Genomic DNA, 16,429 nt, shown 5'->3' on the forward strand with positions numbered 1-16,429 from the left:
CCCGAGGAGGTTTGCTCGTCGGGGGAAGTCCACACGGTAACCCTCAGATCACCCTGGCCACCAGCCAAAGTAGCTCTCTTACGAGAAGAAGAGCTAGAACGGGGTGTAGCAGAGGGGACTCTATACCTTTTAAGGTAATCGAGTCTCGATCTCAACGCCGAGATGGTCATGTCCCCGCAATGAGAACATGAGCCATCCACGAACGCAGTCTCAGCATGCTGGAAGCCCAGACACGTGACACAGCGATCGTGACCGTCATGAGGAGCGATATATCGACCGCACCCAGAAACACACGAAATGACATCTTTAAAAAGAGGCAAATCGGCCCGTATCTCTTTTGTGAGAGAAATTTGTCTCTTTTAGAGGTGTTGAAGCGCTCAGGGGAACGCGGGAGCTGTCGCAGGAAACCCAGACGAACCGCTGAATCGCGCCGTCACACCAACACCAGCTCTTGCTTGTAAACACTCCGGTGATTGCAGCAAGCGATGTGCTCGGCTCCGAAGCGAAAGCTTGAATGCGAGTTGCTCGCGTTGCTCCTTATATACCCGCTCTGCGGGGCGGAGCTCGCGATGCAAATTCCGCAGACCAAGGTACTTTGTGTACCATTGGCTCGTTTTGTACCACTCAAAGGTGATTGGGCTCTCGGGCGAGATCCCATTCGTAACGTTGAACGTGACCGACTGAAAGGGAACTAGAGGTTTTTCTTATTGGTTGGAGGGAAAGTAATCAATCCTACAGAAAAGCATTAAAAACTGCTAGATCTGATTACTTTTCATCTCTTTTAGAAGAACACACATAATCCAAGGTATTTATTCAATACAGTGGCTAAATTACAGTATTTCATTTCCCAACAGCACAGCAATGACTTTATTAACTAAGTTACTTCTAAAATCGATACTAATAGAGATAAAACTGTAACCATGCAGCCGTCAGCTACAGTATCGCATCAGACAGTGCACTATAGACCCCCTGAGGAACAGTTCCACTCATTCTCTACTATAGGAGAGGAGGAATTGTATAAACTTCTTAAATCATCTAAACCAACAACATGTATGTTAGACCCTATACCCAGGGCTTAATTTGTACCGGAACAAGCCGGATCCAGCACCTCCGAAACCCGATCCGGCACCTCATTTTGGTAGATCCCCCTCCTCCAGGGGTGGCGTTTCAGTATGGCAGACAGAAATATGTGCCATGAAAAACTATCCAAAATTCATATCTCTATTATAATTCTTAATATTATTTTAAATCACAGGGTTTTAGAAATATTTAACCAATGATAAGTATTTAAAGGAGCTTGTTAAACTTCGTAATGCCACTGGATCCTCAAGCTCTCGTGAAACCTCTTACTTCAGGCGCACCCCACACAGCCTGGAGGAGACAGATCTGCTTTTTTGAAAAGCAAGTGTAAACAAATAACTTTGAACTTTTTCTTTACTCAAACATTATGTCTGTAAAGGTTATTGTTTTTTTGTGTTTGAAGACTGGAGCAGTAGTATTTTTTTTGCCATCTAGCCAATATTCTTCTGTACGTTTCAAATATCTTGTGCATAAGTGCTTAAAATTCAATTAGTTTATTCTTAACATTTAATTTTTTTGTCAAAATGAAATCAAGGCAAAGACCACAGAGTGTTGGTGATATAACATTAGCGGACCAGAGGGAATATGGAATTTTTTATTTTTTCAGAAGACTTCTTGTACAAAGTATATATTCAAGAACCCGTATCTATGTATGTTTAATTTAAAAAATCTTCCAGTGCCTTCAAGGACCCATGGGAACGTTGTGTTAAAAATTAAGAACAAAGATACTGTGGTGGTAGCCAAGAACAAGCAGGACAGTTGTGGAAAAAATGGTTGATTTATTCTTTCATCAAAACAATAACAAAAATGTTAATCAAATCCACAGAAGCAGATATATCAAAAGTCCAGTTCAACATAATTCCTGCAAAATCAACTAAAATAAAGGAAAAATAACTGAACTTTAACAGGCCTACAAAAAGAATAAATCTGCCCTGCTAGCAGAGTAACAATACAATGTAAGAACTGAAATCAGCCCAGATGATCAACCGACTGACTGGTAGTACCAACAACCTCTAAATATACCCATGTAGCTTCTACCAAACAAAATGAAAAAGAAAACAATCAGATAACACTTTAACAGAAATCCCAAATAACAAAAAGATTCACAACAAATTGTGCATTTTAACATTTATTTAAATGTTGGTGTCAAATGCAATGTGACCGTTCACTCCATGGCCAGAGACTCTAGGACTCAGGAGAGGTACAAACAATGAAACATAAGAAGTGTGCAGCTTTCTATGTTCAGTATACTGTTAAATAATCTTTACATTGTGTGTGTGTTTTTTACTTAGCAGGAACATTCAATAAATTTAATGAACAAATCTAAGAATAAAACACTATATAGACTAACTCCTAAAGCAACTGTATTACATCAGTTTTTAAGTCAAGAATAGTGTGATTTTTCTCTTTGCATTTCATTTTGATTACCCTTAAAAAAAATTATTTCATTTTATATTTTGTCCAAATGTAACAACTTTTTTCTTGTAATTTAACAAGTTTATTCTCAATATTTTGTTTAGACATTTCTCTCAAAATGTAACGACTTTAATCTCAAGAGTTTTTTATTTTATTTTTTATTGCATGGACCAAATCCTCTTCCGTGGATTGCCGTTAGCTCGAGTGAAGTGAGAGCGTTCAGGCGGCAGAGTATTCTGCAAGGTCTTAAAGCCTTTCTTGAGAGGCTACATTCACAATTCAAACAATGATTTGTGCAAAAATAATTATTAATGTGTTATTTGTATGGTCTAGATGGCCATACGGCATAATCCTGCGAAAATACAGGACAAACTGTTTTGTATAGCTTTCATACAGAACGCTTCTCTGATGCCTTAAATACGGGTCAATTCTGTATTATACAGAATGGTTGGGCATCCCTATATTGCATTAGGATAATGTAACCAGAAGATTTAAGATATATGAGTATGCTTTAAGTTTTTCTTTCCTCACGAGTTTACATTATCTTAACAAGCAAATTAATTGAACATTTAACGGTTTGTCTGTGAAACATTGAGGTACCATCGTAGAAGTTTTGTGTGCATTTGAATGTCATGGTTTACTTAGCAGGAACATTCAATAAATTTAATGAACAAGCAAGGCTTTAAAGCACATACAAGTAATGTACTTTGTGTCTGCAAATAAGTGCAGTGACCCGTGAGAGTAACTCTAAAGAGTTAACACTGATGTAAATGCTTGTGATGTTGTACAAAAACAGAGACACCAGAACTGCAGCTGACAGAATGTAGACTGTAGCATGATACAATATTTCTTCAAAAGCAGATTGTAAACACATTGTAAACACATCAGATCGATCCACTCTGGGACACCAGATCCGTCTAGAGGACACACCAATAGGATACAAAATTAACAGCTAAAGGCATCATCTCTGTTTGTACGGGGCCTTATTGTGATAGTTTTTTGTATGCCTCTTTAGAGCAGATGAATGACTGAAGCGCTTCCCACATTCAGTACAGTGATAAGGTTTCTCTCCAGTGTGGATCCTCTCATGTGTTTTCAGATACGATGAGTCTCTGAATATCTTGTCACAGTGTGAACACTTATAAGGTTTTTCTCCAGTGTGGATCCTCTCATGTGTTTTCAGATGTGCTGACTGATTGAATCTCTTGTCACAGTGTGAACACTTATAAGGTTTTTCTCCAGTGTGGATCCTCTCGTGCCGTTTTAAACTGTCCGCTGAAGTGAAAGTCATTTCACACTCAGAGCACATGTACTCTCTCTCACCAGTATGTATTTTCTGATGTCCTTTCAAATGTGAAAAACGTGAAAAACTATTTCCACACAAATAACATGAATATGGCTTCTCCTTTGTATGAACTGTCAGGTGTTTCTTCAGGTTTGAAGCCTTAAAAAATGTTTTATCACATTGAACACATGAGTAGGGTTTCTCTCCAGTGTGGATGTTCAAGTGATCCTTCAGTTGTGATAAGCGTGTGAAACACTTCTCACACTGATCACAAGTGTACGGTTTCTCTCCAGTGTGGATCCTCTCATGCATTTTCAGATTTGATGAATTATTGAATCTCTTGTCACAGTGTGAGCACTTAATAGGTTTATCTCCAGTGTGGATTTTCATGTGTCTATTAAGGGTTGTTAAGTGTGCAAAACTATTTCCACATTGATTACAAGTGAAAGGTTTCTCTCCAGTATGAACTCTCAGGTGAAAATCAAGATGATATTTGTATGTGAAACTCTTTCCACACAGAGTGCAGGTGAAAGCTCTTTTCTTTAGATCTTCCTGTTTGGTTTGAGAGCAACTCAAAGGTTTTTCTCCAGTTTTGACATGATTTTTCTTCTCAACTTCACTCCATTTTTTGTTCTCCTCACTTTCTTCAATAAATTCTAAAATAAAGCAAAAACAGTTGACTTGTCAGTAACTTGAAAAAAGTTTGTTCTTTCTGATGCAATTTTTTTAAACTAAACCTTCTTGCAAATATAAAAATATCATTTTTAAAAAATTACATACACAAAACCCACGTTTCTACAAGAAGAACTATTCAATATGTTTGATCAACTACAACATTATCTAACACTTTGTAGAAAAACAATTGTCCCCCATTTTGTTTCTATTACAACAAACTATCTAAAACTACTTGAATCGTTATAACTGTCAGTGGAATTTATCTTCTGGGGTCGGATGAGACATTTAACCAAGGTCCTGATAGGGCTGTCACGATAACAAATTTAGCTGGATGATAAATTGTCCCAGAAATTATCGCGATAAATGTTAATATTGTCGTTCTAAGACCAGTTTCAACTAATATAATAGCCACATTTCCACTGTCGGGCCAGTGCGAGCCAGGGCTTAAAATGGGCCGGGCGGGGCTAATAGCCTCGGGTCAGTAGCACCGAGGCAAGAATAGCGCAGGGTTTCCACAGTCGAGTCTGAAGCTCCGCTGCGCGTCACTAAAACACGCCCTTTACACGCCTCTCAGGAACAACGTCACGCAACCTCATCATTTGACATCAACCTCATCACCAACAAAGAAAAGTTATCAGAAAACTAAGAAATAAGTCACTGGAACTAGTGCGATCACAAAACGAACATGATAAAAGCAGCCGTTTGTTTGCATGCTTTGGTCAATATTCCAATTCAAAAGCATCAATGTTTTACTATAGAATAAATTATACATTGATCATAATGAATTAATTTATCAGGACTCACATTTATTTCTGTGTGATTAATTTTATTTCAATCAGGACCACTTCCGTCAAGTATATTTATGACAATGTAATTGCATACAGTTAGTGTTGGCGGTATGGTTATGTTCTGGGCAACACTCCACACGCCTGTCCATGGAGCCATGCTTGGACAGAGTGGGGAGAGCAGCAAGACAAACCCCCAAACAACCATATGCCAAAACTCCAACACAACTGATGCAATTTGAATGGCCAACAATGAGAAATGTTGCTTGATACTATATTTATGGGGGAAGCATCACCCAAACTCGGAGAGAAGCATACAACAAGCATGTTGCTTTAGCTGCTTATGTGAAATATTTGAATGAGCTGTATGGGGAAGCATATAGAATCCCCATCTCCAAAAGTCCCCAGCCTGGTCATACCTGCAAAACAAAAATACAGCTTCCGATTCTCTCTGGAAAAACCAAACTCCTGGGGGCATGCTGTGGGCGGAGCTATAATACTGATGTTTTGTGTTGTTTTCATAACGTATATTAACTTACCGTATTTTCCAGGTGTGACTTATCAAAATTAATTTCACATTAACCAAGAGAAATAAACCAAGACTTCACATGACTGTCTCCAGCCACCAGAGGGCGCTCTTTGCAGCTCAGTGCTCCTGTAGCCTACCACTGAAATCATCGGCTGTAGACGGTATTGTTTTCTCCTGGTTCTAAATAAATGAGACTTATAGTCCAGTGCGACTTATGCTTTTTTCCTCGTCATGAAGTATTTTTGGACTGATGCGACTTATACTCAGGTGCGACTTCTAGTCAGAGAAATACGGTATGTGCTGATTTCCAACAAAAGACAGAAATCTGAAGCAGTTGTACTTACCTGTCTGGGGTCTTCTACCAAGTTTTAATAGGAAACGATGTGCAAATCCAGTGTCAACCTGGTCTTGTTTATAAAACATTCATCACTTTAATGACGAGAAGACAACACTTGCTACACTCCATTGCTACACCAGAAAAGCAACTGCATCCACGGTCCATGTAACGCTAGGTTCTTTGAGAAGCTGAACATGGTAAACTTCCCCCTCACATCCAAAAAAAAAATTATTTGGAGACATTTAAAAACAAATCCTATGCAGCGCTGCCAACGATTTCCTGATGAAGCATGTTTGTGGGTGAGGTCTCGCTCTCCTCTGGTAATCATGTGCGTGCTTTCCCAAGAGAAATGCTCATAAGGATTTCCACCATCCCCTACGTCATTAGATCCATCATCGAAAAAACTACCGAAACTTGTACCACCCAGAAGAAAGATGTCCCCACTCATCCGAATAGGCCATGATTGGCATGAAAATCTCTTTAACACTGAACAACTCTGAATCCATGAAACACCATTGTAGCCCCCCTTTAAGCAAATATGTGATACATATGACCCCTTGCTGTGGCATGAGGAACATGTAATGTGCATTAATGCTGTAGGTTGCATAATGGAGGGTGGTAGTCCAGCAGGGGAAGCATGCACCCTTCGGAAACTTAGAATGGCATCCAGTCTGAATGAAAATGCTCCATATAAACACCTCAGTCAGAATAAAAATGCCTAAACCGAATGGTAATCTGTTGAGAGATAGGATAACCTTCTATAGCTGAACTAAATGAAAATCCTGCCATGTAAACTGATTACTTGTATCCATGTAATCACATCAATAGTCTGTCATCAGAATGGGAACGTGATGTCGGCAATGTTGTGCATTCAGTGATTAGTAGACACTGACATTACAGTAGAGACTGGGAAATAGTGGGCAAAGATGATAAAATTCCAGTTATACAATAACACACATTAGAATGGAATCTGGAATCTCATGACCAGAGCAGAAAACTGATGTAGTAAGTGAAGCACAATTAACTGCTTTTCAGCTTTGAAACAACACTATGGCTGAATCTGAAAACATAGGCAGGTGACTTGCTGCCTTGCTGTCTAATCAGTCAAGTTTATTTATATAGCCCTTCAAAACAACATAAATGCTGACAAAAGTGCTGCACAACATACCAAATAGAGCTGTAATCGGGCCTTAAAAGTTAGGCCCGACAGGACCCGAGCCCGACAAGTACATTTTGATTGACAGCTTTTTTAAAGCCCGAACCCGTTTACAGCCCGACATTATTCAAATGTGCTCACGCACACAGCTCTTTTGCCTTTTGCCAACAATGAGCAATTTATTCATGTTTTAACATAATTTACTCATAACTAACGTAGACTAGACCACTTGGAAGTTGGAATAAAGAAATAAAATAAGTCCTGTGTCACATCGTAACATCTCAGCGTTCTAGACATAGGCTCATTTAACCTATAAATAGACCAACGCACCAATAAAAACGAGTCATTTAAAAAAAATTAAATTAAGATAAATTTTAAATTAAGATGGGTATTTGGCAATAACGAAATTAAGATAAAGGCTCCGCCGGATTTGCTTTATTTAATAAAAGAATAATGCCAACATTAGCGTAAATACTCTGTCAACATTATGCATTTAAGACTCAATGAATATTTAGTTATCATTTGAAAAACCTTTACTCACAGAGATTAGGCTAGGTCTACATGTTTATGTGGAGGAAAATGATTGAATCCACTGTAGATGTCTTCAGCGCGCTCCTGCGCGTGCGTCATGATGGTGCGTCATTATTCACTCATTATTCTCTTTATAAGCATGGTTAAAACTTTTCCACACCTTAGACTTTGCTCTAGTTGCTGGTGCAACCAAAACGTAATCACCAGAGGCAAGCCTCCGTTACACCTGCTCAGCATTCATTTTTCGCATCTTTCTCGCGCTAATCGAAACACATCACATGACCGCTCGTTTACCTCGAAACCGGAGCGCAAGCCCGAGCCCGGCCCGAGCCCGCGTAAGATGATAGAAATTAAGCCCGAACCCGACCGAACCCGTCGGGTTCGGGCAAAGATCTTCAGCTCTAATACCAAACAAATCATCCATTGTACAATAAAATTTTAAAACTAATAATAAAATATGAAAAGAAAGCAAAACAAAAATAATAGAATTAAGACCGGAAACATCATGCAATTTAAAACAATAATTAAGACAAAAAAATAGTAATATTAATTTAATAATTAATATCAAGTTACGCATATGCCTGAGAAAAAAAAAAGTTTTAAGAGAAGATTTAAATGTAAAAAGTGTAGGGGAAAGTCTAATAGACAAAGGTAAGGAATTTCAGAGCTTAGGACCAAGAACTGAGAAAGCTCTGTCGCCTTAAAGTCAAGATTTAAGTCGAGATTTAAGTCGAGATTTTGGAACATTTAATATCATCTGAGTGAAGGATCGGAGTGTTCTCACTGGACAATACGAGTGGAGAAGGTCTGAAATATATGAAGGGGCAAGACCATGAAGTGATTTAAATACAAATACTAAAACCTTAAAATCAACTCTGAATCGAACAGGTAGCCAATGAAGTGATGATAACATTTATTTGTTTATCAAATTTTAATTCAGGATCAAGTGTAACTCCCATTTTTTTTACTTTATCACGAATGCCATCTCGAAGGGGGCCTAGGGTAGATATTATATTATTTAAAAGGTGTGAAGGGCCAAACAACATAACATCAGTCTTCTTCTGATTTAATTGAAGGAAATTATTGTCCATCCAGTCTTAATGTCCTCTAAACAAGCTAGAAGAGAGGAAATTAATCAGTACCTGATTTTAATGGAAAATAGAGTGTCATCGGCATAAATGTGATATGAAACTTTATGGGCCTCAAAAATGGAACGAAGAGGGAGTAAGTATAAGGAAAATAAGGTTGGACCCAGAATTGAGCCCTGGGGCACCCCACAAGTGACAGGAACTGAGTTTGATGAAAATTCTCCAATTTCCACCAAAAATTTCCTGTTTGCAAGATATAATGCAAACCAATCTAGTGCACCATCACGAATGCCAACTAAAATGTCCAATCTCTTTAACAAGATACGATGACACACAGTATCAAAAGCCGCACTTAAGTCCAATAATAGAAGAATAGAACAGTTACCAGAGTCTGCGGATAGTATGAGGTCATTTACTACCCTCAAAAGTGCAGATTCAGTGCTGTGTTTAGCTCTGAAGCCAGACTGAAAAGGATCCAGAATATTGGAAGTTTCGAAATGGGCCTATAGTTATTAAAATCAGAAGGATTACATAGGATTATATAGAGATTATCGTTTTTGAGTAAAGGATGGACCACAGCCTGTTTAAGGCAGAGTGGTACAGAACTAATTTGTAAGGAGCTATTGATAATAGAAAGTAGACTTGGCAACACAGAAGGCAGAACATCCTTTAGTAACTTTGTTGGAATGGCATCAAAAGAGCAAGTGGTTGGATTCATGTTAGAGATCATGCTTAACATCTCGGAGTGTGAAATTGTGTGAAAATTTGAAAAAGCAGAGGGGCAAACTTTTGCATATTGATAATTCGGAGTTAAATTACTAGAGATCTGTGCCCTAATTAAAGTAACTTTTCTTATATAGAAGTTGCAGAACTTCTCACATAAGTCTAGGCTAGGTTCTGGGCCAGCCGTTCTAGAAGGGTTTAATACTGAATTTAACAGAAAATAGTATCTTGGGGCAATGGGAATATTTTGAGATTATGTTAGAGAAGTATCTTGCTCTTTCCAAGGAAACTGCTTCTTGGAAGTCAGACAAGTTACTCTGTAAGATTTGAATTTTGATGAGATTTGTAATTTGTCCTTCTGTTGCTCTTCTACATTTTTTTCTTAAGACTTTTAGGTCACTATTGAACCATGGTTGATTATTTGATTTCAGTTCTTTGGTTTTATAAGGGGCAATTATGTTTAAAATTTCTAAACAAGAAGAATTGAAACAATTTACCAACTCCTCAACATTCTGATTCTGCAATGATATCAAATCACTATGAGCTGGAAGGGCCAAAAAAGCATCCATAAATTCCAAAGCAATCAATGTCAATGACTTTGCAGGTAGCGTTTTTGCCTGAAGACACCTCATGAAACGGCGGAGTAATGGTTTAATGATCTACAGCAAAATATAGAGAGCTTTGGTTATAACTAAGTGGATATTTCATTACTGCAATATTAATTTGTCGCTAGAAATTACATAAGTGGAAAACGTTGTTCAGAAACATACATTTACACACAAACTGACCACCGACTGCAACTTTCAGACGCCATCTTTATTTTTTGGTTTAACTGTCACGGAATGGAACGCACGGGATTTTGGGATATCAAAGGCAACGAAGGATACATCTGTGAGGCTGTATTGCACCTTACAGAGGGAGAGGACGCTGGCGCTGTGTGTTCGCCGCTTCTCCACTCTGCTCGCCCGCGATTTTTAAACTGTGTTTTTAAACTATGCTTATAACTGCAAGGAGCACCTACCTCTTTGTACTACCTTGGCCAATACTATTATCATGGGAGATATAAATATTCATGTTGACACCCCCTCATGTCATCTTGCTGCTGATTTTCTTCAGCTGCTAGACTCCCTCAACCTACAACAACATGTTGATGTCCCCACACATTCCAAGGGACACATACTTGATTTAATCATTTCATACTCAGCTCTCATCAGTAACCTACAGGTTTATGATCTTGGAGTTTCAGATCACAAGGTTGTGGCAATGGAGTTGCCCCTTCCTTTCTCTCACATCATACCAAAGAGACAGATCTACTACAGAAAGTTGAAAAACATCAATGCGGATGTCCTGGTCCTGGACCTTCAACATATCTCCTCTCTCTCCATTGGCCTTTCTGACTTGGTTTCCGTTGCTGACTCGGTGGATTTTTATAACCAGTCCCCGAGCAGTCTTCTGGACCTCCATGCCCCTCTGATATCGAGGACCGTCTCATTCACACGATCAGCACCTTGGTACACCTGCGAGCTGCGAAAGATGAAAGCGACTGGGCGTGTCCTTGAGCGGCGGTTCAAGGCCTCTGGACTGACTGTTCACAAACAGGCATACAGGAAACAAAAGAGGGCTTATGCAGAAGCTCTGAGAGACGCGCGGTCACGGTATTATTCCACTATCATCAATAACAATCCTGGAAACTCAAAACTACTTTTTTCAACAATAAACCACCTTCTCAAACCCCCCGTACTCTCCCACTCTGAGACCACTGAGGAGAGGTGTAATATATTTATTACCTTTTTCAAACAAAAAGTAAATAATATCCGCTCTCAACTCACTACCACTGCTGCTCTGCCTTCTCCAACGGAAGATCCAGCATTGAAGATTGTCCAGCCCCTCAGCTCTTTCACTGATGTCACACAGGAAGAAGTGGAGGATGTTATCAGAAAGATGAAGCCGGCCACCTGTCCCCTGGATCCCTTCCCTTCCACTCTGCTGAAGGCCAAACTCTCCGTTGTTTCTCCATTCATCACCAAGATAATAAACAACTCCCTTCTGGTTGGTCATATCCCATCCACATTAAAAACCGCTGTCATCAACCCTCTACTTAAAAAACCAACTATGGACCCTGAAGTTCTCTGCAACTATAGGCCCATTTCAAACCTACCATTTCTATCAAAGGTTTTGGAAAAAACAGTTGCAGTACAACTTCATATTCACCTTAAAAAAAAAACCTGTTTGAAAAATTTCAGTCGGGTTTCGGCCCTGGTCATAGCACTGAAACAGCCTTGGTCAGGATCACCAATGACCTTCTGATGGCAGCAGATACTGGTTCCCCATCACTACTTATCCTGCTAGATCTAACAGCTGCTTTTGACACAGTAGACCACAACATTCTCTTACACCGCCTTAAATACACCATTGGACTTTCAGAAAATGTTTATGACTGGTTCATTTCATATCTGACTGGTAGAACTGAGTACGTTGCCCTGGGCAAAGCCAAATCACTCACTCATAATGTCACCTTTGGTGTTCCTCAGGGCTCTGTGCTGGGTCCCACACTTTTCTCCCCCTCGGTAAAATCATTAGTAGACATGGTATATCATTCCATTGTTATGCTGATGATACACAGCTGTATTTAAGTACAACCTCCACTTTCTCTGCTCCCCTACCAACATCCACACTGACCACTTGCCTGGAGGAGATAGAGATGTGGATGAAGCTCAATTTCCTTCAGTTAAATTGCTCTAAAACTGATGCCATCTTAATTGGTACACCACATCAACTTCGCACTTCAACCATCACCAGCATCACTTTTTCCGGCCAAAATATCTCCCTTTCCACATCGGTCAGTAATTTAGGTGTCAAAATGGATCCTAATCTCACCTTTGACACCCACATTAAACACCTATGCAAAACCTCATCCATCTCAAGAACATTGCCAAACTCCGTCCAACACTCAGCATGGAGGATGCAGAGAAGCTCGTCCATGCCTTTGTTTCTTCCAGGCTGGACTACTGTAATGCACTTCTCATCGGGATCTCTGGCAAAAGCATCCAGAGACTTCAATACATCCAAAATAGCGCTGCCAGAACCCTGATGAGGGTGCGCAAGCATGAACACATCACCCCCATCCTGAAATCTCTTCACTGGCTCCCTGTCACACTGAGAATTGAGTTTAAAGTTTCCCTCCTCACCCATCAGTGTATTCACGGATATGTCCCCCTCTACCTGCAGGAACTTCTCACCCACCCGACCTTTTCACACTCTGCACGCGCTCTTCGTTCTGCAAACTCAAACATCCTCCAAATTCCCAGAACAAAACTTTGCAGCATGGGTGATAGGGCCTTTTCATCGGCTGCTCCGAGGCTGTGGAATACCCTCCCGGACTACCTGAGGGCCCCACAGACTACTGATGCTTTTAAACGCAACCTAAAACATTTCTTTTTATAAAAGCTTTTCAATGAACGTTTTTATAGGCTTATGTTGTTCTGTTTTCTTTTTATATTGAATTACTTTGATTTTTAGATCCTCTGTAGCACTTTGAGATTGTCCAAATGTAAAGTGCATTTCAAATAAAATGTATGATTATTATTACATCTATGCTGCCTTCAAAAACCGGCCAGATGAAGTCATCTCAGGAGATGAAGCGGACATGGATTCCTTCCTACCTTGGAATGTGACCTCCGAAGGCAGCATTTTTCAGTTTTCGGATTTGCAGCCTATTATAGTGAATAGCTCAATGAAAACACTTGACCAAAATTTGCTAAATTTGCCAGTCATTGTATGAATTATTACAGATTCATTTTTTATCATTATACAATTCATTTCAGAGCTGCATTAAAGAAGGTCTTAGGCTGAATTGACATGCATTGGTGTTTTCCAGTTTTCCTCTTCATGCCATTAACATTATTGTGGATGTTTTCAGCCAGCAACACTACAGAACCTTTACTGTTCTCATATGTCACACGACACGACAGTATCAATAACTCTGTTTCATGTCTGAATGGATGATGCGGTTTATCACTTTACTAGAGCTAAACCAACTAATCGATTTAATTGATTAAAAGCGATTATTAAAATAGTTTAACAAATTTAGTCATCGATTAGTTGCTAAATAACTTTTATTTGCCGTAAGCGGCTAAATTTGTGCATATTTTAAATCTTCGGTGACCAAAGTGTGGCAGTAATGAGCCACTGGAGGTTTTACTCAGCCAGTACAGTGGAAGAAGTAGCGAATAGCCAATAGCTGGCCTAGTTTTATTTCACGTGCTTCCCGAACGGCGTCTCTGCAGCATTCAGCGAGATGACAGAGGCAGGCGGCAGTGAAGTAAGCTCGAGAAAAAAAAAGAAAAAAGCTGAAGATAAAACTAATCGAACAAAGTCATCCAAAGTGTCTTTGTGTCTTCAAAAAAGAAGAGTAACCTGTAAACACTGCACTACTGAACTGTTTAAGAATTTTATTTGTGCAGATTCTCCAGTACAATGTTGTTTGCAAATGCAAAACATTGCTTTTTAACAGTTAACATTTAAAGCTTTACAAACATGGTCTGTGATCAGTTTGTCGTTTACCAGTTCATAATTCATTCTTGCAGCCTAATTATGACTGAATGAGAAAGGTAAATGTTTAAAGGGGGGGTGAAATGCTATTTCATGCATACTGAGTTTTTTACACTGTTACAGAGTTGGATTCCCATGCTAAACATGGACAAAGTTTCAAAAATTAAGTTGTACATTTGAAGGAGTATTTTTGTTCCCAAAATACTCCTTCCGGTTTGTCACAAGTTTCGGAAAGTTTTTTTCGAGTATGGCTCTGTGTGACGTTAGATGGAGCAGAATTTCCTTATTTGGGTCCTGACGCACTTCTGCCGGAAGAGCGCGCACTCCCGTATAGCGAGGCTGAGCAGCACAGACATTTCACTGATCAGAGTCATTCACTGATCAGAGCGAGAGCGTCGCGAAATGTCACAAAAGAAGTGTGTTTTTGGTTGCCAGGGCAAGACAACCCTGCACATATTACAAAAAAAAAACAGCATTAAGGGACCAGTGGATGGAGTTTATTTTTACAGAGCATCAACGGAGTTGTGTAAGTGTTTTTGTTTGTTCCCTGCATTTCGAAGATGCTTGTTCACAAGGCCCAGTTTGACAACGGATTTGCGTATCGTTTATTTCTTAAAGATGATGCAATCCCAAGGAAAAAGGGTCACGATCGTGTGTTGGAATCGCGTGCGGTGAGTAAAACTGCTTAAAATATCTCTGCCTCCTTGTTAGTGCGTCCGCCTCCGATACCTGAGACCCGGGTTCGAGCCCCGCTTCAGCCTCTGGATCGGATTCTGGATCATAAATAAACGGCTGAATCTGACTGTAAGCCATGGTTTGTTTTGGATGATGGGTTTTCCCTCACGGTAATGTCACAGCTTCCACATGCTCTCAACGCAAAGCCTATTCGCGCTCGTGATTCTTTAGCTCCGCCCACACGTCATGCCTCCAGCCGGTCGTGTTTTTCCGGCAAAAATCGGTACAGACTATCTTTCTCTTATGAATATAATAAAACTAAAGACTTTTTGGATTTATGAAGGATGCAGTACTACTCTATATGTACTCAAGATTAACAGGATATTGAGTGAAAATGAGCATTTCACCCCCCCCTTTAAATGTATTTGAAATGCACTTTTTTCCTAAGTATACACTGCTCTTTTTCACACAGCAGGTTTTTTGTGTGTGTCCAATTTTTTTTTTTCTGGACAACCTTCTGATGGATTTTACTTTAAAATATGAGTTCCATTCAGGTTTTGTGCCACTGGCACTTTATTCAAGGATTGTTTACAATATCACAGCATAAGCTATACAGCTGTTTCCCAGGTATAAGCTGTGTCTTTACAGGAAAAAAAAATGATGTACTGCAATCTTATTCTGTTTTATTCTTATTCTTCGTGAAAATATTTTCTGAAAGATTCCTTCAGCTTTGTTCAGGATGTTAAACTACTTTAGAAGCCCTGAAGACTGCTATGGTGAAAACATTATTTGAAATCTGCTTGCGAAATTTACTAGATTACTAACACACAATAAAACACAACTCCAGGTATATTTTTGATGAGGATATGACAATGCAAAATGGTTAAAATCTCTAAAAAGTCTACGTTGAATGATAAAGACCCTTTATTAATAATTTGCTTGGGGAAAAAATGGGCAAAACTAAAATATAAGTGGTGGGAGACATGACATGCAATTCTACCTGTCCATGATGTCTCATGTTGTTCCTCAGACAAGAAATGATTACAGCATACCATAGCTGTAGTTGGTGTTTAAAGACCTCTACTTAAAACTTTTATCTAAACATCAAATTTGTCATGTGGTGTGACTGTCCTCACGGACGACTGGTGCGCTCAAATAAAAACAAAAACACAACTAAAATCCCAGGCCTGGTCCTCTCTCGTCCTTCACAGTCGTCGCTCCAGTTTTATATCCTTCCATCTCCTACGTGGGACTTGAGACAGGTGGTGGGTCGCAAGTGTAGCTCATCTCCAATCACTACACCTGGCTGGTTCCCACGTCTCTCGGCCCCGCCCCACCCCACTCATTACATACCCCCATCGCCCCTCGCAGGCCGGGGGGTACACTTGAGACTGCGCTCTACCTCACCCCCCCACCCCCTTCCCTCCGGGGGGGACCACTCACGGGGACCTGCGGGAACCTGGGGGTAGGACAGACGAGCCAAGAGAAAAGGAGATGGAAGGAGGAGCGACAGAGACGAGAGAGGGGAGAAAAAAAAAAAAATCTGGTTCCCAGACACACTGCTGCTCGGCCCTCCACCAGCTGGGTGATCTCCTCCG

The 16,429-nt window shown here is 39.9% G+C and overlaps 1 protein-coding gene across 1 annotated transcript in view; it reads right to left on the bottom strand.

Annotated features, from left to right (window-relative positions):
- Window positions 1–1,839: 1,839 nt before the first annotated feature.
- The window catches only part of LOC113096017 (zinc finger protein 525-like), a 29,889-nt gene continuing 15,299 nt past the window's right edge, over window positions 1,840–16,429 (bottom strand). Inside the window, exon 2 of the mRNA XM_026261394.1 lies at window positions 1,840–4,437. Within this exon, the coding sequence (XP_026117179.1) occupies window positions 3,458–4,437 (980 nt within the window). The 3' untranslated portion in view covers window positions 1,840–3,457. The remainder of the gene's footprint in view (window positions 4,438–16,429) is intronic.

The sequence above is a fragment of the Carassius auratus genome, unplaced genomic scaffold (genome assembly GCF_003368295.1).
Source record: "Carassius auratus strain Wakin unplaced genomic scaffold, ASM336829v1 scaf_tig00215844, whole genome shotgun sequence".
NCBI lineage: Eukaryota > Metazoa > Chordata > Actinopteri > Cypriniformes > Cyprinidae > Carassius > Carassius auratus.